Source organism: Lonchura striata, chromosome 2 (genome assembly GCF_050655825.1).
Source record: "Lonchura striata isolate lonStrDom1 chromosome 2, ASM5065582v1, whole genome shotgun sequence".
NCBI lineage: Eukaryota > Metazoa > Chordata > Aves > Passeriformes > Estrildidae > Lonchura > Lonchura striata.
The window spans coordinates 5,626,210-5,651,039 of record NC_140704.1 but is presented as its reverse complement, the minus strand read 5'-3'; the positions used below and the strand labels follow the sequence as shown (position 1 = coordinate 5,651,039).

The following is a 24,830-nucleotide window of genomic DNA, read 5'->3' as shown; positions in this document are numbered from 1 at the left end:
GGCTCTGCTCCTTTTGGAGACATTTACAGCTGTGCAAATTTATTAGGGTTTTGCAGAAAAGCAAATGCAAAGCTCATCACACAATTATAATTTTTGCTGTTAAGCTTCTTCCTATTTTTGTTTATTTATTATGCCAATGTATTTTGAGTTTTTGAGTTGGAACAGCCTTGTACACACACATTTTCCCCTCTAGCAATTTGTTAAAATTGCTTTCTGGATATATGAACTTGCTGCTTGTTTTGACCTTTTCAGCAATAAGACCCCTCAGACCTGCAGATAAAAACTGCAAACCATTGATCAGGGCTCTGCACAGGGGAACAGCAGTGACCTGCAGCAGCTGTTTGTCCAAGCCTGGAAAGCACTAGTGACAAAGCTAATTAATTAATTTCTCAACTCCATGCCTTCTGTTTAATGTACATGCCAGCAGTGTACATTATTTCACTGCAATCCAAATATCTCGTGGTAATGCGACAATGTTCCTCTAATGTTTGTTGAGAATTTCATTAAAAGATACATTGGGAAGGCAGAATATTGGTTTGTTTCTCCTACCGGCTTTTGTTTCCCCCTATTTGGTTTCACTCTGAATCCCCAATGTTTCTATTACATGTGATGACGTTTCAGTATTATTGAAACTATTAGGAGTTTTCTTAGTATTTCCAAATCTACTTTTATTCATAATATTGCTTCTACATCAGCTGTTTCTCTCATGACTCTAATAGATCTTACTAAAGCTCTAATTCCACATATACAGTATAAAAAGATAATAACCTGTTTCTTCCACTAATTTACACACAGAGTGCAGCTAAAGAGAAATCTGCATTTCTACCCTTGTAAAGCACATTAAGACATAAAAATCCCAAGCCCTCCATGCCCTATGCTGGGATTTATCTCATAATTGTGAATGATAACTATTTATCATGAGAGAGGAATGACAGTGGTGCAACACCCACCCCTGAGCATGCACAGGCACATGCTTCCAGATCTCATGGACACTCGAGTGCAAAGTTTCCACAAGTTTTTGCTCTCAGTGTTTAGAAAAAAAAAAAATCTGAGATTGTTTGAGATTGTTACCATCTGTCAGATATAGCAGAAAGGTGTGGGCATCTTTAAAGACCAAAAAGAAAAAAAAAAAATCACCAAACGCAGAATTCCATGATTAAACATATTTATACACTTTTATCCACATATACACTAGGCAATATTTACAGCTCACCTGATACTAAAGAACAGTCCTGGTTTAAGCTGGGATAAAGTTACTTTTCTTCCCAGTAGCTGGTACAGGGCCATGTTTTGGATTGAGAATAACAATAAATTCCCAGTGAAAGCTGGCCAGGGGCCACTGCTCAGGAACTGCCTGGGCATGGATCAACAAGGGGTGAGCAAATGCCTTGAGCATCACTAGCTTTGCATATTCTAGTTCCACTATTATTAGAATATCTTTCTTTCTTATTAAACTCTATCTGAATTCATGAAGTTTACTTCTTTTTTTTCCAATTCTCCTCTTCATCTACTGCATTCCTATTTCACTTTTCTAATGTTCTCTGCTTGTTGGTTCAAATACAGCTGGGGAATAGAGAAGGACTTCAAAGAGGAAAACTAGATGTTATTCATACTGTCACACTGATCCACAGACCATTTCAATAAAATAGTCCCTAAACAGACACAAAAAATCCACCCTAAAAGTGTTTACCAAAAATTTCAGACTTTTCTTTTTGTTACCTAGGTTTCTATTTGGACAGTGAAGTTTGTGATTAAGTTTTTTGACCTCTTGCTGTTCCACTCCCCAGTGAGATGATCACTGTGAAAGACTTTTTGGTGATGCAGTGACACTGGAGAGATTTCCACAACACAGCAGCAGAAATTAACCTTAAGCAGCTGATTTGTGCCCAGCTCCTGACACAAGAGTCCTTCCTTGGAGCTTTTTTATGACAGTCCTTCCCTCTCTAACAACTATCTTGCTTTCAAACTTTCTTCCTCTCACCCATGAGACTGAGGATCACTCCTGACTGCTGATCTGAAGAAGGAGCTTTGATCCAATGCCTGCTGAACTCCACTGGTTTCAGCCAGCGTCAGAAGGTGTTGGATCAAGGCTGGAGGGTCTGGAAAACATTCACTAGATACGGTGTGTGGAGCTGAGAGATAAAGCTGCTAGAAAAGGGAAAGAGGGAGAAGGAGGGAAAGAAAATCATTCCCCTTAATATGTTTCTTTTTCATTTCACACAACACTTCAAACTGCACAGGATTTTTCAGCCTTTACTACTGAGTGCTCTGAAAAAAACCTGAAAATCTGCCATGTCACACCAAAGAGGAGGCGAATAACTTTCTCTTGTCAGAATACAAATGACAACACATCTTCTCCTTTCTCTGGTCCTTGTCATATCATACTCTGTCTTATTGTATTTTAAAGAGAACTACCCAGCCCTCAATTCTTGTTGCACAAATCAAATCAAGACAGTGCCCATTTTGATAAAAATCCTTCAGTAACCTAAGATTTGTTCTGTAGCATTCCCATGATTCAGCTGAAAGGGAAAAGAACCAATCTGCTGTGCAAGAAAGGATTTAATTGCTCTGGTTAGAAGAATTAATCTAGACAAGCTCAAAGAATACAAAGAAAGGAAATTTCTCTTGTTGGAAACTGAATTTTGCTCTTGGATATGCATCTGTAACTTCTTCTGAAGTTAGCAGCATATCAAAGGCAGGATTAGGCCATAGGACATTTGCATCACTAGCCATCCAAGGGATCCAGACCAAGGATTGGAGCAAAGGGCATTTAATAAGCTGAAAATTAACAAATATTTTAGTTGCTTACCTGCTCCATTTCTGTAAAGGTGCTCTGCTCCTCATCCTCTTCCTCGATATCCGACTCACCCACAGCAATAGGAACACAAATGGACAGGTCAGGATTGGTCATAAAATCCTCATCTGTAATTGCTGGGTGTTTCTCTCCATTTTTAGCCCCTCCATCCTCAGCGCGACTCTCCTTGTGGTTCTCCCCGTCCTTGCCCAGCTCGGCCGCGGCGTGGCTGTTCACGCAGTTGTTGAGGGCTCCTGGGTTCTGGGCAGCGAGTTTCATCATGGCCTTCTTCTCAGCTGTGGTCTTGGGGTGCCGCAGGACGTGGCAGCAGAAGTTCCAGGCGGCTTTTTTGGCGTACTGCAGGCCCCTGTTGATGCGGGCGAAAGCGAGCTGCAGGTTGTTCATCTCCCCGTCCTCGTCCGGGGCTGACAGGTTGTCGGCGCTGAAGGAGCTCAGCAGCAAGGCAAGGAACAGGTTGAGCACCTGAAGGGAGTGAGGTGAAAAGGAAATCGGTGAGCTTTAAATGTGGGGGGCACGTGTTTGTGTGGAAGAGGTTTTACAGCGACTTCTGGAGCAGCTTCTTCTCTGCTGGATTCCCAGAGGAAGACCAGGCCCAACTACTCCATCACCAGACCTTCAGAGAAAACTCCACCCTTCTCCAGATCCCTGCTCCAGCAGCATTTCATCTGCCACTCCAGGAGGAGCAGCCACCATTTAACTGGACTATTACCAACACCCTGACTCCTCAGGGTGTCAGGTTTCTAACTCTATCAGTAGTTTTGTTTGTACTAATTATATTTTTTAAAAATTATTTTTATTTACTTTTTTCCTAATAAACAACTGTTATTCCCATATCTTTGCCTGAGAGCCTTTTAATTTTGAAATTGTGGTAATTCGGAAGGAGGGGTTTACCTTTTCCATTTCACAGGAGGCTTTTGCCTTCCTTCACAGACTCCTGTCTTTTCAAACTAAGACAGAGCCAGAGAGGAGTTTGATAAGAGGATCCATGTTTAGCTCTGAAAGAATTTTCTACCAAGGTTGTTGACATAGAAACCAAGAAAGAAAGGAGGATAAATAAGAGAAACCTGCAACTGCCTATTCCAATAAGCACTTTGTCTTTTGTGACCAATGAGTAAAGTGTAAACTTTTGAGTTTTGTATAAAAATAATATATAAAAAGAATGCATGCTATAATAAAAACAGGTTTGAAGCATTCTGAAAATGGACTGTGTTGCTTTGTATTGTGACCATCTCAACTATGACATGTTTGGTCCTGAAAACAGGAGGGTCTGATTTAATCTCATCTGTGGCACTGTAACCCCATCATGGAAATTCCTCTAATTACAGGTGGTTTCAGCAGGAAAAGGAGTCTGCAGGCATTTTCAAACACATTGACCTCAGGTACAAAAGTTTAGCATGGACAATAACACACACTGACATTCCCTTCCTCCCTTTCCCACCCCTAACACCCCAAAACACAGAAAATAAAAGCTCAGAAACAGAATACCAAAAAAAAAAACAAACACCCAAAAAGCTCTGGGAAGACCTCACTGTGGCCTTTCCTTGCTTTAACAAGGTCTATAGGAAAAATGGGGATAAACTTTCTTGTAGGATTGTTGTAATAGGACAAGGGGAAATGGCCTAAACTCAAAGAGGGGAGTCCCAGACTAGATTTAGGGAAGAAATTTTTGAAGATGGAGATGGTGAGGTACAGGTTGAATGCTTCCATCAATGGAAGCATTCAAAGTCAGGTTGGATGGGGCTCTGAACAACCTGATCTAGTTAAAAATGTCCTTGCTGACTGCAGGGGTTTGGACTGGTGCCCTTTAAAGGTCCCTCCCAACCCAAATTCTTCTATGATTCTATGACAATGATGTACATAGGCAAGGCACTTCAACCACACTGTACATTTGGAAACATTTCTAAACACTTGTATGCATTTTCACAGACAGTCTTGTTTTAAATATCCTCTGGGCCATGAAGGAAATCTATTGTGACTGAGAATAAACACCTCTGAGGTCATATATCTTCAAAAACTTCTCCCTCCAGGCTAAAACAAGCCATCACAACCAGATTACTGGGGCCAAATCTGAGCAAGACTCACTCCCAAAGCAGGCTTGGTCCTGAAAATGCTGTTACTAGTCAAGAAAAAAAAAAACAATTTGAAGATTTTCTCAGGTCTTTGAAAAGATCCAAACTGAACTTGAGATTGTGTGTTACCTTCCTCTTGTTCTTTTCACTTCAGAACTCTCTACTTTTGCTGGCAATGCGTGGCAAGATTAGACACAACTAGGAATTTAAGCAATGTATTTGATGGTTTAGACCTCTTTTTACACCCTGAATAAATACCATTATATCAAATAAATAAAACCAACTTCTTCTCAAAGGCCATCCCAAATAATATATCTCACAACCTGGTGCCCAGCTGCTGTATATTGCACATTACACCTGCTCATGGTCTGAGAAGAAATAAATTACACCTTTTGTGCTGGATTTATCAGGGCAAAAAGTTCACACTGGAGGTGGATGCTTGGGATGACAGAACAGGGTAAAGGTGACTCAAACCAATATCTGCTAAAATATATTTACCCCAAAACAAACCAATCCCAAATTGCCTGGTATCAACTCAACTGCTGCCTGTACCAAGTGGGTGGGTGACAGCTCTGGGTACCACCAAGGAAAGGTCAGTGCTGCAGCACTACTGCCATTTACAGCAATAAAATGGACTTTGTGCAGGTATTTTCTCTCTGATCTCTTAATGCTACCAGAAATACCTGTAAGCCTCCTGACTTCCCTCTTTCTAATAGTACTTTAAGTTGATAACACCTTCTAGACCAACATAAACAACATAAAAAGTATTTCTATTTAACTGGGCCTTACCAAAGTGTCACAATCTTTTGCTATCATCCCCTTACCCTGTTTCCTCTTATTTCAATTATTCAGAATATATGGGATAGAATTCTAAAAACCTGGTCCTAATCACTCTGATGACACAGTTTGAAGTGTTTGAAGTGCCCTGTCTGTGCTGTTTTGTAAAGTACCCTTTGCAATCACTGTGATTGGAAACAAAAGCAGTTGGTGGCACAGCAGATGCCCCCATCCATTATGAACCACTGAATAAACCATCACTGCCCCGAGCACTGCCCTGCTCTAAAGTAAAGTGAGATTAAAGCTAATTGTTTCTTAGCTGGTCCACCACACTGACAGCTTGCGTGGGTCTCCTCATCACTGTGGTGGCCTGGTGGGAATCAGTTTTTCCTTTCACACCTCACTCGCAGGTATTGCCAGTGATGCTGTGTGAAACCAGAGCAGTGGATTTGCAGCCAAGCAGGTGGGAGCCCATCAGGGAAGGAGGCACTGATGGATCCCCTTCAGCCATTTTCCACCCAGCTGGACAGCAGGATGAGGTCTCAGAGATAACCACACTGCTGCAAGTGTCCTGAAAATAAGCACGTGTGTACGTAAGAGGGAGCAGCTGGAGGAAGGGAGGGGATAAAGGAAGCCAGAATAAAAATCTCCTGGACTGTATAGGTACAATTCAACTACCTTAACAGAGGTGTCTGATGATGTTGGAGGGTGTCTGAGATATCTGCACCTGACCCACAGGAGGTCTGTGTCCTCCCAAAGCTCCAGCTGCCATCCAACCAGGGCACCCCAGTGTGCTGCAGGAGGACACAGACTGGCCACATTTAGGGGACTGAACTGCTCATCAAGGACTGCAGCTGCCTCCAGCCTCAGACACCAAACCCTGAGGGTCTCATGGTGCATCTAAGCCCTGTTTCAATTAGAAATTCATCTTGTGGGCAGCAGAGACTGACCAAGCACAGGTGACCATGTCAGGGCTAGGTCCATCTGCCAATGTCTAGTGCCAGCTGACCCTTCCATGCCCAAGCCATCCTCAGGCAATTGCCCAGAAGGACACGCTGTTCTGGAGATCTGTGTCCAGCTGGAGGCCAGGATGGATGCCTTGCAGTACCCCCAGGGGTCCTCAAGCAAAATTGAGTCAAGCCCTAGACCTCTGCAGAGTAGTGATAGCTCAGACATCTCCATACATGAATATCTCTTTGTATGCACAGGAATTTCATTATCTGAAGCTGAATTTCACCCTGTACTTCATTAACTCTGCTGTTCACTAAAGGTTTGAAACACCTTGATTCACTTTTCTGTATTCATTTCAGACATCAAGCTACATATATACATTAGATTCGTTTGTCTATGCACCTGCAGGTACATGCAGTAGGGGGTGGCATCCTTAGTGTTGTTATTTACCATGGATTATTAAAACAACCTTCAATTAAATTTTCTTCCCAGAAATGCAGCTGACATTTTGCACAAAGACCTGTTTGCACTTCATGCTTTTAGCCAAAAATAAATGTCAAATATCATTCCCTGCTTCCTCCATGAGCAGGTAATCTCAGAGTTGCATTGCTGGGCATTCAAACAGAATGAACTGCTGAGTAAGCACTTTATGTTTACTTATTTCACTGTACACTGCATTTTCCAGAAAAAATATATGCCTAACTCATGACATCCGACATTTCCTGTAAAAGGTTACTAATAATACCCAGTTCTCCTGGCTGCTAACACAGTGCTTTCAGTTTAAGCAAAAGCAAACTAAAGATTACCTCCATTTCCAAAAGTAATGGCAAATTTGTATGTCCATATGGATCCCCTTAAAAAGAAATCTGCTTTCCAGTGACACTGAGCAGCCAGACTGTGAAAGCAGGTCACTTTTTTGGTCTTTGAGATTGGGAATCAAATGACAGATGCACTCAAAGAACCCTGAATTATTTTAGTATAATTATGTTAAGCTTTTAGCCTAATGACAATCCAGCATGCTTTTGTTTACCTTCTCACTTCTAATGCCTTTTTCAAAGCTCGTGACTCAGGTTGTGCCAGGAAAAGGCACAAACGATCAGATTAATCCAGCCTTATGTCAGGTGCCTCCCCAAGGTGCTTAAGCTGGAGCTTTCCCAGGATGTCTGTAGACAGTGGAGACAGTCTGGTATCCCAGGGGATGCTGAGGAGCTGAGCAGTGCCCACCAAAGACTAAGCAAGCTTGGATTTTGTATCTCAGAGCTGGATTAAAGGTCGATGCAGCTCAAACAAGCCACACAGAGTATCTCAAGCTGGAAGGACCCATAGAATCATCAAGTCCAGCTCCCTGCAGGCCTATCTAAAATGAAATCATAAGACTAGCAATTGTCCATTGTCACACCCAGGCAGCCCATCTTGGTGACAATCACACTCCAGGACAGTGGTGACCAGCCTTTAAAACCAGACAGCCTTGCCAGGGCAGAGGGGAGCTCAGGATGCTCCAGCCCCACCCCGAGCAGCAGCACAGGGCCACAACTCAGGCACTGTGCAAAGTGCTGCACCAATTCTGTGCTGGCAGCACAGAGTGAAAAGTGAAAAGCACAGGGGCCTGGAGCTGTGAGGCTGATTCCAAGCTCCCCATCTATGGGGGGGAAACAGGCTGCTGGAAGCACCCATCCTCCCCAAAAAGCTCCAGGCAAGGAGACTCATATGCTGCTGAGGTAGGCTGCAGTCTGAATATCTCAGCTCCTTTTGTGTCAACACAGGGCAAAATCAGACAATTTCTATTCAGATGACACTTTCTCATCAAATCCTGTTTGAAGATATATCTGCAAACACTGCTGCTGAAGTTAGAATACTTCTGGAACAAAAGCATGAGACTACTTCTTCCTTTCCCTTCCACCTTTTTGTTTACCTTGATTTGGCAAAAGTGGAGCAATAGAAATCTTTATGTATTTAACCTTCCATCTGTCATTCAGTCAGACAGTGTTCAGGCTCCTGAGCTGAATTAACTCAGCCCTGCACTCACTGCCCTGGACCCTCATTGGTGTCACCCAGGAGGAGGGGAAGGGATTTGACACCTTGCTTCCCTTGGGAAGAGAAATCTCCTAGGAGCCAGCCAAGGCAGGGTTTGCTGTAACAACAGGGTCTAGAGCAGAAAATACCTCCATGAGTGAAATCTACCATACAAAAAGCAAGCCATTAATCCAAATTGTAACCCTGTGGCAGCTCATTGTCACTTCTGTCACTCAGCTGCACAGGAAAGGCCAGACAGTGCATGTGAAATACCTGCCAAGATTGTCAGCTACTCATTTAATACTTTTTTATTCTGGATAAACCAGGACACCTGCAGTGCCTGGTAGATACAGACCACAAGAAGCTCTTCAGGCACTCTTTGACTAGTGAAAATATCTGATTTTCTTCCTTCCTGGTCATGGATGGAAGTGGACATCTGCACTGTTCTTTGGCTAGCACAGATGGGAGAGATGCAGTTTGTTCTTTGGAGACCTTCTAGCAAGCCTAACAAAATAGGTGCCAATTATTATATTTTGTTTAGTGTAGCAAAATCCACTAAGCTGCAAAGAAAAACTGTTAAGAAATGAGCTTTAATTGCACTGATTAAGTGTTAGATCTAAGTTAGAGATCTGCAGTGATAGGTCAGTAATGCAGTCAGTCTTTCTGGAGGATTATTTCTTTCCTTGGAAGTATATTTTCCAATCCTTTGTATGTTTTCATCCCAGAGCAAAGTCTACTAAGAGAGAATATTCCTGCAAAAAGCAATTTACATGATCAGTTATTTTCTATATTCTCTTCCCTATTCTTTCAGCTATTTGTGCTTGGATAAGAAGCTTATATCCTCCCAGCCCAGTTTCTCTTTATCCTGCAGACAATCTCATAATCCCATTCTTCTGATATCTTAGTTTCTCGCTGTCAAAATGATCGTGATGCCAAAAGATTGGCAAGAGGTTCCTGTGGCCTGGGGCAAGTGAGGGAGAGCAGAGGTGGGAGCACCATCAAGCTCCTTCATTTTTCTTGCCCAAGTTCAGCTGGGAAAGCACATGGAAATGGGGATATGAATTTCTTGCCTTGCAGCCACACAACTTCCCATGTGGAAAATGTTTGAACCCACAAGCAGGACAGCAGCTGCAGGTGGGAGGGTTGTGAGGCACTGTAGTGCTCCTGTGATATCAATTCTTCCAACAGGAATTTTTTCTCATCAACTCTGTGTTAGTCTCTTAGGTGAAATAACTGTTTTGTCTATTTAAATATAAGAAAATGAATTTTAATTAGAGCTATGCAGCACATACAGTCTATTTCCTAAGTAAAATCTCTGAACTACTTCATGATGGTAATGAGAATGGATGTTCTCCTTAGGAAAGAAAAAATGTTAATAATATGGTAAGAATAATTATTTCATATGCAAAAAGTTGCTGCAATTTGAGAGATTCCATGTGAATTATTTCTATTTGCCCAGCAAAAGGAGAGAACAAGGCTTAATTTTACCTCTGGCCTATGAAGAATAAGTAGGGAGGCTGATACAGCTTCAGCCATCTTCAGGCAAACTCTAGGAATGAGGTGAGCTGAGGGTGTTCCCCCTACCCTGAATGTTTTTGTGGTATTTACAATAGAGCTGGGGGTTTTACTACCCATTCCTCTTTTCAGGTATTGAACATGAACTTTATGTTTCCCCACAGTTTTGGTGTGTCTGGTGCAGCTGTTTGTCTGTGAGCAGTGCAGGGCAGAGAAGTGATGCTGGATGGCAGCTGTGCTCACCTGGGGTGGAGAACGATCACAAATTTCTCACTTCAGAGTTTAAAGGGGTATCTGTAATTGATGGGGCAGATTCCTCAGTCCTGTTCTCATCCCTTTGCACAGGAGGGACCACCCTCAGGCCTCTGCCTCTCCTCATCTCCAGTCCTGCAGCACCCCACAAGCTGGAAAAGCGAGGTGCTTGTCCTTGTCATTTGAAACACAGTCCTGGAAACATAAATCTGAGGCAACCCATGACACTTCTTAATCACAACCTGGTGGTTGCCTCATTTTGCCAAGATTTTTTCTTTTGTTATTCACCTACATGCATATAACTGTGCAGACAGACTGTACCACTCCAAATCTGGTCAAGAACTATTGAGTTTAAATTTCTTTTGTAGATGATGACTTTCAGTGTTATTTTTTTTCTAAGTATGTTTGTTAGAAGTATTAGAAGATGAGTCTTTGGAAACCAAGTGTTTTCTGATCTGAAATTGCAAGTCTTCAAATGTTATATCTGAGGAGGAAGAGATGGTGAGTGGAGTCAGATAAATTCTTCCCACTCCTGGAGCCATGGCATAAAAACAAACATGTTCCTGCAGGTTTTTTATCAGATATCAAAACAACATTAATTCAGCAGAGTAGCAAGGGCTCTATCAGAGCTGTTGTGGACTTCTCAAACCCCTGTCTAGACAGACAAAACGTGCTGTGAGACAAGTCCAGTTGAAAACTTGTCCCAGCTGTGTTTGTGATGTTAAAGGCTCAACGTACCCCAAAAGCATCAGGAAAACTGTGGAAAGTTTATTGTTTGCAAACCAAGAGACAATTACCCTTCTGCTAAGTCAACAAAAGTGTTTGGCTGTCCTGCTGAGGAGGATGTCAGGACAATCAGAGAGCAAGACAGACTGCAGAGTTTGGGAGTCTTTGCTATTGCTGCTCCCTGCAAGGAGCGATGATCAGTGAGAAACACCTGCATTACCCCTGGAATATTTTCCCTGGCTGCATGCAAATAACAGCTGCTCTACCAATTGTACAATGACTAATAGGAAAAAAATCCTCTAATTTTGGATGCTTAAGTGCCGGAGCTCGCCCTAGGTCGAGGGTGGCTCTGTGTGGTGGAAAAGTCTCTCCTCCAGCCCGTGCTTCCAAAGAAAGGCTCAGCAGTCTCTGTTGTCTGGTCGCAAGGCAGTTTATTGCAAGTTATCTAAAAGATTTTCTTCTCTGCTGCTGTGGTTTGCTCACAGCTCAGGCAGAGGCACACACACACCCTGACATCCTCTCTGACCCCGACTGCTTCTTCTCTCCCTGCCCAGGGCTGCTGCTCTCTCTTATATGGGACATTATGTGTTCCATGGTTACAGTTTTTCCCCAATGTCTATTGCCTATATTAAATGGTGATTTTCTGCTCTATACCAATCTGTGAGTGCCAACATCACCAAGAACATGGAGGTAAGGAAGAAGAAAGAGGAGGAACAGGACCGGCCCAAATCCCTCCATCTTAAAACTTCTGACCCCCACGTACAAAACCAAAACCCCCCTGTACAGCACTCAAAAATTCTTCCCTTTACTTTGTGACTACTTCTACTATAATATCTAAACTTTTGTGACTTCTTGTTCTTCCTGCAAGGTTGGTAAATTGTTCCATGGACCAAATCCAAAATCCCAGCTGTTTCCAGCTGCCTGCCAGGGTCTCAAATGCTTCTGACCTGGGCCCAGAACATCTGGAAATATCTGAGGGACATTTTGAGTTCTGACACTTAAACTCTGCAGTTTTTACCTGAAGACTACACCAAACCTAACCCTAGGGGGCTCATGTGGAGGACATTGCCCAGTCCAGGAAGAGAGGGATCCCTAGAGTCATCCTTTTACCTTTTACATCCTTTTACAGTTCAGATCCTACACCTCCTCAGAGAGGGGGACACTCAATTGTGACCAAGTACTTTGTTAAGTTTTGCCCTCAGTCATCTCAAGGCCATCGTGTCCCGTGGCCAGTCGGGACTGGAGATCAAGAGAAAGAGGGAATTCTCATTCATACATGGCAGAAAACAGCTGGGGAAAGGTAACCCACAATGAACCAAAAGGATAAAAAAACCCACATGGAAACAGAGTAAAAGTGAAAGAAAATCAGTAAGTAATTTTAAGCAGTAAGAAAAGCAGTAAGCAATGGCTCCCTGTGGCCAGTATATTACAACAAAGAAAAATCAGCATGAGGGTAGGTCCAGAGACTCCAAAATTAAATCAGACAGTCAAGAAATAATTAATATTATCTTTCCCAACCTTATTTTTTTTAATTTCAGGGAGAACACAGTTCCCTTTAAAAATCTTACTTTCTAATCCATTTCCCAGGTTTAATATTATAATTTGGGTTCCATCACAAAATCACACTTTCCTATTAAGTGAAATGTGAAAAGGATACCTCTACAGTGAATTTGGGAGGTGTAAGAAGGTTCTGATTTTTGTGCATTTTGGGAGTGCAGATTCCTGGAAGGGCAGAACAAAGTGACAGAGCTGCCTGCCAACCAGGAGGCCTTCTTTCAGAAAAGCTCCAAAATAGATTTCTACCAGTAATTTTGCACAGGATGAAATCTCCTGCCTTCACAGCACATGGCTGGGCTTGTGGCTTTCAGAGACTCCTGTTGGAGAAGCCCCATGGCTCAGAAGTGGTACAAACCCCCACATTTCAATAAAGAAATGGGAATATTTAGCAACAGCGGTGCCAGTTACATCTCCAAAATGAAAGCCAAAGTGAGAGGTGCTGAAACACACACCCCTCACTGCTGTCCTAAAAAGTGACCCAATTCATCTGCCAGCACCTGCTCCTGGGTTCCTCTGTGTCCTCAATGGTCAGTCCATCCCCTTGGGTCTCTGGCTCAGCTGTGGCTAATTCTGCACATTTCTTAATGCTTCCAAAATTCCCAGGGAGATATCCATGGGTAAGAAGGGAAGGAGGTCCTTATCCTACAGGATATAGCTGGCTCTGAGCTGTACTTGTCAGAGAAAACTTACTAGAAACATAAGAAAAACACTCCAAGGAAGACTGGCTACCAGCATCCTTCAATCCAAATCCACCATATGATTAAAGCAAACTCATCTTTCCAGGCAGAATGACTTCATCTCTGACTTCCTTCTTATATCAGAAAACACAAAGGCATTTTGCTGATGTGGAAATTTTAAAATAGTTTCATTAATTAATTATATCTTGGGTGCCTGTCTAGCAACAGGGGTTACTAAAAACTTTTAGTGCAAGATGGGTAAGCAAAGGAGAAATTTGATGATGTCAGTTGTCCTTAAGAACACTTCTGTGGGTTTATTCTCACTGCCAGTGTGCTAGAGAGAAATCAGGAACTGAGAGCCAGGCACCTTGGCCATTTTATGACCTAAAAATTGCATTTCAGTAGCAAACAAAGACCAGCCAAGGCCTGTTCCCTATCCCTGAGGGCAAGTAGCTGACTTCTCTTCCCCCAGGCAGGATGGGTTTGTGCCTGCTGTCCCCAGCCAGGGCTGTTCCTGAACGCCCAGGCACCAGCTGGGATGGGGTGGCCAGGGAATTTGCTAACCAAGACAGGGGAGAGACACTCATAATGTTTGTTTTCATGCCTCAGTTTCTACAGGAAGCCCATGTATTCAAACAGAGATCTCTCAGCAAGCACTTTGCACTTGCTGGATCTCCCAGAAATGGGATGGAACAACATCCAAATGTGGGGCAAGAGAACTGCAGGAGGGGAGAAGGGACATGGAAGTCTCCCTGGAAGAAACACCTGTACAAAAGAGTTTGTAACACAAGGAGCAAGTGAGTGCTCTTAGTTGTGCAATTTCAATGACTAAATCTGGATGAGGGGGGCCAGAAAGAGAAGGGAACTTGTGTTGGGGAGGAGGCTGCAAACAGAGGAAAAAGGGCATGAACTGCAAGTAGAGCTGCTTGAAAACCTTCCATCCCCAAAGATTTTGGAACTTTCCACGAAAATTCAGCATGGAAAACATCAGGTATATTTCAATCCAAATGCTAACTAAGGTCAGTTGGCATGTACCCTTTTCAAGAGAATATATGAGTGTGACCTACAGAGGGCAAAGCTTGGTCAAAACATAAAACCCCTTTTGCATTGAATTAATTACAAGAATTTCAAATGGCTTCAGGACAGCATCTTGGAGCTTGCTTGTGTATTGGGAAGGGTGAAGTCAAGACACAGTGAGAGGGAGCTCAGAGAAGATGTCATGGAAAGCAGAAACCCAAAGCAAGGTGGAAACAGGAGGAGGTTTGCTCTAAGGGTGAGATGAGGAATGTTACAGCAGAGATGTGAGACAATGTGAAAAAGGGAATTATAATCACCTCTCCTCTGGAGATAGGCTGAGAGAGTTAAGGGACTTCAGCCTGAAGAAGAGAAGCTTCTGGGAAGACCTTAGAGCACCTTCCAGTGGCTAAAGGGGTTACAAGAGAGCTGGAGATGGACTTGGGACAAGGGCATGGACTGATAGGACAAGGGATAATGACTTTAAACTGAAAAAGGAGATATTTAGATTAGATATAAGAAAGAAATTTTACACTGTGAGGGTGGCGAAGCACTGTAAGAGGTCTCCCAGAGAAGCTGGAAGGCCTTGGAGCAATCTAGTCTAGTGAAGGTGTCCCTGCCATGGCAGGGGGGCTGGAAGGAGATGATCTTTAAGGTCCCTTCCAACATAAACTACTCTTTGATTCTAGGACAATGAAGACCAGAACTGACCAAAATGGAAGAAAATACATTTTGGGTAGAAGATAATTAAAGGAATGGCAGATTTGGTTCATATTCACTTAGAACTAATTTAAACAAGATTCTGGCTAAGGATGACCCAAACAAAACAGGAAAAAAAAATAACACATGAATCTGGAGTCAAGGAAATAGAACAAAAGGGACTGAAATAGTAGCAAAGAAACAAAAATTATAAGAAAGATGAAAAATCAATAGGTTTGGTTCTCCTTACCCTGCATTGTTTCCAGTAATATAAAATTGATGGAATAGCTCTATATCTGTTGGAGATTCTCCTTAGTAAGTGTGGGTCAGTGGGTTTATTGAATTTAGAGAATTTTTACACAGTAAGACACAGATGAGTGGAATTTCGTAAAGATGAAGAAATGTGGAATGGTAGCAGGAGACCAAAGGCAGGACCCCTTTGCAGGGATTTCTTACAGTTCAATAAGACCTCCAAAGGTAGGAAATTGATATTTGATCTACTACATTTATTTTCCAAATGCATTATTCAGCATTTTTCCTTGGGAAGCCACAGACCATATGTGCTGGGTGGAGAAATCCAGATATGAATGTGCATTGTACATGGAAAAGATAAATTCCAGTGTCTCTTAAATATCATACACCTGCTAAGAAGGTTAAGTCTGTCATGACTCACTAGTTGTTTCACATATTCTTTTTAACAAGATATTTCTAGAGGCAACTGTTAGAATGAACAGCTCACTGCTTATTTTTGGTGAAGAAAAATAATATTTGTAACAGGGTTTTTTGGGGTTTTTTTTTTAAGCATAAAATGTTTAGGAGTAGTGAATAATGTATTAATTTTGTACCACCTGGTCTGTTTTAGCATTAAAACCTTGCCTTTCCCTCAGCACATGTTAAGAATAATTCCGTTGTCATTACCCTTTCAATGACATCCAGACAACTTGCACTGTGACATTAATAAAAAGAGACACATTTAGTTGTACCTACCTTTGCACACTCTTGCCCAATTAAATTTGACTCAGTGCTTCTAGATTTTAATAACTATCCAGTTATTAGCAAGAACTTAACCACTGAAAACCCCTACTTACACTATTAATCAAGGACACTTGTAGTACAAAAAGTGGACAGATTTACCCTGCTGATGCCTACTACATCAACAGGGCTGCAGTTTTCCAAATAATAACTTAGCTCCCCTTCGACCTCCTGGAATACAACCCAATCTCAGAAAAGAATCCACTAGAATATTCACAAGTAAAATATCTATGAGAACATAAAACATACATATGGTGTATCTTATTAAAAATATTTCATTTTGTCAGTAGTTCATGTAATGGGCTCAATGCTTAAATAATATTTTTAGAGAAACATCTTTGATTTGGAAACACAATTAGAACAAAAGGCATGAGGATGGTTTCCAAGGGGTTGGGTCAATTGAATTAATGTATTACCATTCTTCCTCCTCCATATTTCCAAGACATCTCAGACCCATAAATGTTAATGGAAGATAGTTTTGTATTCCCTTCTATACATGCCTAAGGAAGGGCGCTAGCATTGTTAACAGATTTTATTTCTCTCTGATATATCTCAATGACTCATTTATAGATCAAGAAGCAATATTTATGATTCTACCAATGAAAATCTGCACCAAATGCCAAAATCTGTTACAGTCCACTAATGAATCTGCTTTGGATTATTGCTTTGGGAATTCCTTATGTCACAAATAAATTTAAAAAACCAAAACTTAGTCCTCTTTTTGTTTTCAGCCTCCTTTGAGCTTCATCAGAAGCAAAAGCTCACTCCTCTTCTGTATGCCAACTTCTATGGGGATTTGAGCTAGTCATATTTTCAAATATCTACCTTTTTGTGGATGAATATTACACGGAAAAAAGTTGACAGATTTTAGTATATGTTCAACAAGAACACCATATAATACTTTGAAAACACATTTGTCCCCTAACACAAGATGTAAGTTCAGATTTAGTCACCAAGTGCCAAGACTCAACTCTTCAGAAGAAACAATGAGCCTGTAGCAGATACAGACTCCCATAAATCTGAAGTGACAGAAAGAAGCAAATTACTTTTTAGAAGTAGGTTTTAAAAGTAGTCACTCCTCCCATTTATTTTCAGGTGCATTTCCCTCACATATCTTGGGGGAAGCAGACCTAAACCTCCCAGATTTGAACAGACTCCACTCAATCTACCATAGAATGGCATTTTTGAAACCCAGCAGTCTTTGATGGCTCACCATAAATACAGTGATAATTTCCCCAGACTTTGTAGCACCAGCATCTGGTGTTACTCATGGGGGTGGGATATATCTACCCAATAAAATAAATTATAGTTATTTATGTGGATACTGATAAATCACACAGCTTTTAAAGCCTGGAGTGTCAGGCAAAAGCTTTGTATTTAAAGTAACCCACAAGAGGATGGAGGCTTTCCATCTCTACTATGAGACATCAGAGGCAATGGATTGATTGATGGCTGGTGTCAGGACTTTTTTTTTTTTGAGCATCAGATGATGCCATCTGTTTCTGGTGGACATTTCTTTAACCCTGAGGATGTTTAATACTTAAGCAGATATAGCCAGATACTTGCCCAAAAGCAACAACTAACTGAGTGCTCTTCTTCCCAAGCACTTCTCAAGAAAGGATGGATAATGGGGAATACAAATAGCTAAAATTGCTTTGGGACACACGGAGTGCTCAGGTAGCTGGCATGGAAATGATGAAGGGAGAAGCTGGGAATGTGCTGGGGTTTAGCTGCCTCCCTTGGAGGTTTGAGCTCCGCAGCATCACACCAAATATTCCCGCCGCCAGCCGTGAGAGCAGATGAGTGGAAGCCACAAGGACAGCAGTGACATGCTGACAGCTGTTCTGACACCACTTTCTTTGTATCCCCAGCTGAGTTTATTGATGGATTCTGGGCTGCTCTCCTGCAGAGCCACGTGTGACTCGGGAAGGGAAACTCGCCTCCCTTACGTAAGTGCCCGAGCTGATGAGACAGACTCAAATGACACTTCCACTTCTCACTAATGATCCCTTGGGCTCCCTGGCTTCTTCTGGACCCTCAAACTCTCCAGCCCTTGTTGTCAGTATTTCCCAGCTCTCATTATGGCTCCTGCAGCTTTCTGATCAGTCCTGTTCCTCCCCAGCGTCCCACGTGCCCTTGGCTCGCTGCGTTGCAGATTTTGTCTGTCCTGACGATGACTGCTCCTGACATGCCTATTCCTGCCTGTTTATCTGCTGGCCCTCTCAGCTGATGCAACCAAAACACAAATGCATATTTCCAGAATGTTGGGAGCTGCTGAAAGAGCAGATAAGGTGAACAGCAGCATCCAGGATGTGAGCATTGGGGTGCAGAGAGAGAGGGGAGGGAAGGGAGTGTTCATGTGAGACTTGGGACAACCTGAAGTCTCTTCAAATCTCCTATGGCTTCCCTGCTCCTTGCAAAAAGCTGTTTTTCCACAGGTTTCACATAGTTGCATCTTATCCTCTCTTCCTTCCATTGTGCAAGAAGTGGAACCGATGGATCCCAAGGAGAGTATGTGCTTAGAGGCAGAAGTACAACATGTAAAGCCTGAGGACACTGCAGACCTCTACTGTGATTTGAAAATTAAAAATCTAAACCCTAAATGTTGTAATTTGGGCTGTCATACCTTCTTCCCAAACCTGCTTTAATTTGCAGCAAGCAGAACTAACCTAGTTAGATTTGCAATTAGAAGGCACACAATATTTTAAAATTCCACTTAATTTTTATTAATAATGCAATACAAATACTACATTTTCCTCCAAGGAGATTAACCTTTATTCACACAGTGAATGTCTTCAGCGGCCCTCATGAGTAAGTCATGTTTGTCATAAAATGCAAAAATAATTACTTGATTCAGGGCAGCAAGTCTTGCTTTAACCCTTGTGTTAAGCATTTCTCTAGGGACAGACAGTAAAACCCACAAAAATGGGGCTTTGGTATTCTATATTTCTATATAATTTGAAAAGAAAATAAGGAGATAGCTGGAAAAGTGCTATCATATGTCATTAGAGTTACATTTGCATTCATTTATTGACAAAGGTAGTCTGAATTAAAGAGGCCTTATACTTTTTGGGGTAAAACAGCCCTTCATCACCTGTTAAAAAGTTTTATAGTGTCAAAATTCCCTGGTTTAATGCTTCCTGTCTTTTAAAAGCATTGGGGTTTTGATGTATCTTCCCTCAGTGACAGCCCTATCATGTCAGGCAGAAATACAAATCTCCATCTGAAGACCACCTTTGACCATCCTAATATGCTTTGGTTGTCTGAGTTCTTGAAATGTAAAATTGTAATCCACTTTTACCTATGCCTGTAAGATGCTATTTTGCTATTACTTCTGGTTTTACCACAAGGGATAATGATTGTTCTCTGTACCCATTTCATTTAAACAAAGAGAAAATCTGACATTACCATAAGCCTCTTTCAAGCCCAGACGTGATCTGCTGAGAAATTTGCAGTGATGGAGAAGCACCAGCATTGAGTGAGACAGGACTTTATGGATACTCCTACACTAATAAATTAAATGTGCTCAGGGATATTTTCTGGCACTGAGGGCAAATGCAAAAGAACATCTCAATCTGTGTTATTAAACTTCTTCATACTCTGCCCTGACCACAATATTCCAGCTGGGATAGATAGACCTGTGCAGCTCCCATACAGCCAGCCAGCTGATGGATTCCCACAGGGTGGGCTACCAGCTCTCCTTCACAGGTGGCCACATAGACTCAGTCTTATGTTCCTCAATTAGAGATTGTTGTGCTCAATTAGTGACACTCAGTAATTAATTCTGGAAAATGGTTTATACAGAAGCAAAGCCCCCATGTTGAGGACCATGCAATCCAAATATCAGCCCTGTCTCACACATTTACACACTACACATTACAGCTGCCTCTTTTGTGTTTTTTTTTATCTGTTTTCTTGACTCTAAACACTGGACTAAAGGCAACTTTAGCAAACAAAGCAAAAAAAAAAAAAAAAAAAACAGTATTAGATAGACACATGGGATCCAGTGACACCTTATATTGCTTAGGCTCTGTTATTTAGGAAAGTGATTCAGGCAGGGAATTGCTGTGAAATTCTTCTCATATATTAAGCTTCACATAAGGCTGTAGTTATTTTTCTTCTCCACCCAAACAATCCTCCATGCTAAATGACCCTTCATCTTTCTTGCCTTTCTCCTCCTTCTAGGCCATTATTCCCATCCAGGTTGCACTGGTGGTGCTCAGGATAATGTTCTCATGGTCAGGAGGGAGACTTATAAAAGAACAGGATGAAGTGGAAGCACCAAGAAGTTCTGCATTGCTCCCATTCATAGAATCATTTCCTGCTTTGGGTTGGAAGGGACCTTAAAAATTACCTATTTTCAGCCCCTCTGCCATAGGCACAGAACCTTCCACTAGACCAGGCTGCTCAATACCCTGTGACTTGATTTTTCTTTCTTGCCTGGCTGCAGAACTGTGTGTCTGTCAGAACAGCTCTGGTAACTCATTTTATCAACAGACTTTGTCTGTTCAAGAGGGAAATGGTGGTGAATGACTCATAATGAGGTGTCTGACCAGTTTGAGAATCCACTGATTTTAATCTGATGGAGGTTTAGCAGGACTTTCCCAGAACACCTCTTCAAAAATCCTTTCCTACATGGAATTGTAGGAAAGGCATGTAGGCAGGCACAAGCCTCTTCCACTCAAGAATGTGACATTTCCATATTTCTGCCTGTCTCATGGACCAAATTACAACAGAAAAAAAAAAAAAATCATAAAGACTTCCTGAGATGTGGAAGCAGAATAGAAAGACAGGTTTTGGGCACATTTGACTTTTTCAGAGAAAAGTTTCCACTGAGTTCAACCAAAGTGGTCACTTCAAATCTCATCCAAACCCTGCTGAGCAGCTCTGCTGCCAGGCACTGAAATTACCATGGGAAAACACAGGACCAGAAGGTCCTCTTGGGTCAACATATTAAGCCACATGGGGATTTCTACAGCTGTTTGCCTCCTAGGATGGCAGGGACAGAAATAGGTAGTTTTAGGGGCTATTTAGTCTGATATATTTAGATTTTTTGGGTGGTAAGATATTTTATGACTTCACAGACTCCATTAACAGGATCTGACTATAGAGGTGCCTCCATGTAATTATTTCAGATGTAGATGTTCACAGTGACTGATACATATGCTCTCAAACATTTTCTGTTGGTAAGCTACGGGATCATAACATAAATATTTAAAAAGGGCTGAGTGCATGACCTTACACTTTGTATTTCATAATTCCATGCATCATGCATTAATTCAATAATGGTTATGCAATCCTGCCTACAGGATAGTTACCCTAGAAATTGGTGGTGCTTTCTACCTTAGTGTTCTCAGAAAATGTCATCAATATTTTCCTGAGTGAATGGACAGCAGGGAAAAAAAATGGCTAGGGCTGATCCTAAAGGAGGAATTCCCTTCTTACATTCTGCTTTGAAGGAAAATTCTTAAGGTGTCACCTTCCTGGTTACAGACCCTACGTGTTTACATGCTTGTGACTCCAGCAATGCAAGATCCACCAGGGAAATGCAGCAGTGATTTGCCAGCTTGTGGTGGGCTGGGGAACAGGGCTGGATGTGCCATGGATGTACTGGGATGTGTGAATGGGACAGAGGTGAGACAACAGCAGCCCAGAACTCAGCCAGGAAATGAACTGCAGCTCTGTGGATTTAACACTGAGAGATGCTCTGTGGTTCATACAGCCCAGCTGGAGCAGGAGCAGAGACTGCAAGTGCATTTTAGGCTGTCCTGCCCTTGGTGGCACTTCAGGAGATGGTGGCAGGATCTATACTTCATCCTGGTGGCCATCAGAGGGTACAAGTGTGGCTTGGCCAGTGTGTCACAGACACCCAATGAGGTTGGGAGGCTGTCCTGCCCGTGATGGAAATGTCACTGTTATTCATGCATGTTGTTAGCACCCAGCACACACAGCTGTCCCCTGAGAAGTGGCTGGTGTCACATCAACTCTCACCAGAGCAGAGGGCACCAGGACCTGCCTCGTGACCCTAATTCTCCTACATCATCTCAATAACTCCTGTCTTGGTGATTTTCCTTGTTCACCTCAGTAACATAAATGTACATTAAAAATACGTTAAGCCCTTTTGAAAACTTAACAAAAAGAGTAATTATTCACTTAGCTGTTTCAAAAGCTCTCTCTTACAAATAATTAAGAAATTCTTATGATGTATCTGTCTTGGCTTTACCTTCTAAATCAGCCTCAATGACTCTAAAATGCCACCTGGCAGTAGCAGCACAGCTTTATTGTGCAAAAGGCAGTTACACAGCAGATTGTTTTCCAACTGTATTGTAAAGTTTAGCTCCTTGAAGATGATTCACTCATCAGCTGACCAGCCTTAAATATAGTTTCATGTGGCACTGCACACAAATTGTCCCAGACATTTTCAGGATATATGAATACAATCCAAAATCTACAGATATACTAAAATTCCTTTGAACAACTGGACTGCTCTATAACACAATGTTGCCCAGGGCACTTTCTAGGTTTCCTGGCTTTTCTTCACCACTCCTTTGAATTGTTATGTTAGTGAGGCTGGATAAGACCTGCAAACCGAATCACTGAACATACCACAGAATTGCAGTGGTCGTAACAATTTCAACACAGTTTGCATTCTTTACAGGAGTCCAGGTGCAAGTTTGCTCCGTAATCCTCAGCCTTGCAGCTGGGAAAGTGACCACAGACATCACCATAAGGTAGATGTGACAGATTAAAAAAATTAATTTAGAAGCATGTACAGATATGCTACACCAAGATTTTGTCCAAGCCTCCAGATACTATGGAAGCATTTAGAGCCCAAATGAGATACAACCTGAAGATAATATTCTTTATCAGAACTGACTCTTGAAACTCAGAGGAGGAAAAAGGATCTCAGCAAGTTATAAGAGAGACTTTGCTGGCACAGATGGCAGTGGAGTTACTGGTTTAAGTTTTTGCACATGAGTATTTTTATTTGAAAGAGCTTGTGGTGCTTTTAAGCTACCAGAATTTTTGTGTCCGATGATGTTATGAGAGGGAGTTGGTGAGTTCAATTCACTCTTACTGAATAAAGCAACAATTTTGCAGGTGCCAGAGGTGTAAGATGACCTCCTCTCTACCTGCTAATCACACCTTGATATCTCCATGTTGGACTGGATCAGTCTCATAAATCAGAATCTGTTGTTATTTTCACTGCCTCATCACCTATTAATAATTTCCTTCTTTTTTTTTTTTCTATGAGTGCCCAAACACAAGAATTATTTCTCTTTATCAGTCTTTGCCACATCCTTACAGAACTGTTGGCTGAAAAAGTAAAGCTAGCAATTTTCTCTTTCAGCTGACCAATAACTTCAACTTCTCCATGCAGACAGAGTTTTTCAATATCTGGTTTTACATTGGGACATTCTTTTTTTTTTTTTTTTTTTGAGCACTGAAGGTTAAATATACGTAGATAATGTTAATGCAGTCTCTGCTGAGACAGATTTCATCCTTAGCAGAACTTGTGCACATTAATGAGTGTTAATATCTAAGGGTATCAGATGTTGCTAATTCACATCTTTTAATAATCCATGAATATTTCAAATGTTAACATTTTCCCTAGAATTTAACACATTTCCAGCTTTCATCATCATACACAGAACACATTGCTTAATAGCAGGGGGAAATTAACTTTCTAGATCTCAGGCTAAACTCTCCTAAAAGATAGAATAAATAATGTTTTTTCATAAATAAAGAAAGTAATATTTTGCCCCAGCTCTTCTAATCAAATTTAATTCCAAGAAAAATTTATAGAAATGGTAAGTCCTAGGAAAAAAAAAAGTAAATAATTTCTCACTTTCTGTGTAATTACAGTTTAATCTTTTGACTTTTATTAAAAAAAACCTAAAAAATATACTTTGCTTTTGCAATCAATATTTTCATGTGAAAATAACTGTTAAAATTTAGGTTAATGTAAAGAAAGCAACACACTTTGCTTTTCTATAAGCTCCTTCAAGAACTTTTCTAACCCAGCAGCCGAGAACCAAAACATTGGGTACTTAAAAGCAAAATAACCACTAAAAGCAATTGGTAGCATAAAACCAACAGTTTTTTTTTTACAGCAGCATCTACTATTAAATAACTCACTACATAAACAGTAAGGCCATTAGAGCCACAATGTCAAAGATGCTCTGTAAGCTGAACAGGCAAAACATTTCCACGATGACTGAAAGCCAGCAAAGCGCTCCTTAAGATGTCAACAGGGAAATATAATTCAGTCTTAATAGGTTCAGAGCTTATGTAAGCCAGGCTTATGGGATATTAAAAAACCAGCAAGTGAGCCAGTGACATTACTGTAAACAAAACATGCAGCTTCCTAAAACATGCAGGCTAAAGACATTCAAAACTCCTCTCAAAGACACAGTGCTGTGGTAAGGTTTGTGTGTTCTGGGCCAGAAGTGAAGGGAAATATAAATATGTCCCTAAACAGGGATAGTTGAGGTGATACACCTGTACAGAAAAGAAATCAGGAAAGCCTTCAGCCCCATGTATGGCAAAATAAATAAAATCACTGCGATCAACCCATGTGCATTGCTTCTAGTAAAACATCTGCTCTTCTGAAAAAATCCAGCAAGTCCTCATTCCCAATTAGTCAACTAGTAATGCAACTTTATATTTGGGATAGGAACAAATTTGTCCTGCTGACAACTCGGTTCATTGAATTAAATCATGGAGCAATGT

At 41.5% G+C, this 24,830-nt stretch overlaps 1 protein-coding gene across 1 annotated transcript in view; it reads right to left on the bottom strand.

The window, feature by feature from the left end:
• The window catches only part of LOC110484562 (sodium channel protein type 5 subunit alpha), a 214,478-nt gene that overhangs the window by 69,559 nt on the left and 120,089 nt on the right, over positions 1–24,830 (bottom strand). The window contains exon 17 of the mRNA XM_085563330.1: positions 2,810–3,277. Coding sequence (XP_085419456.1) covers positions 2,810–3,277 — 468 coding nt within the window. The remainder of the gene's footprint in view (positions 1–2,809; positions 3,278–24,830) is intronic.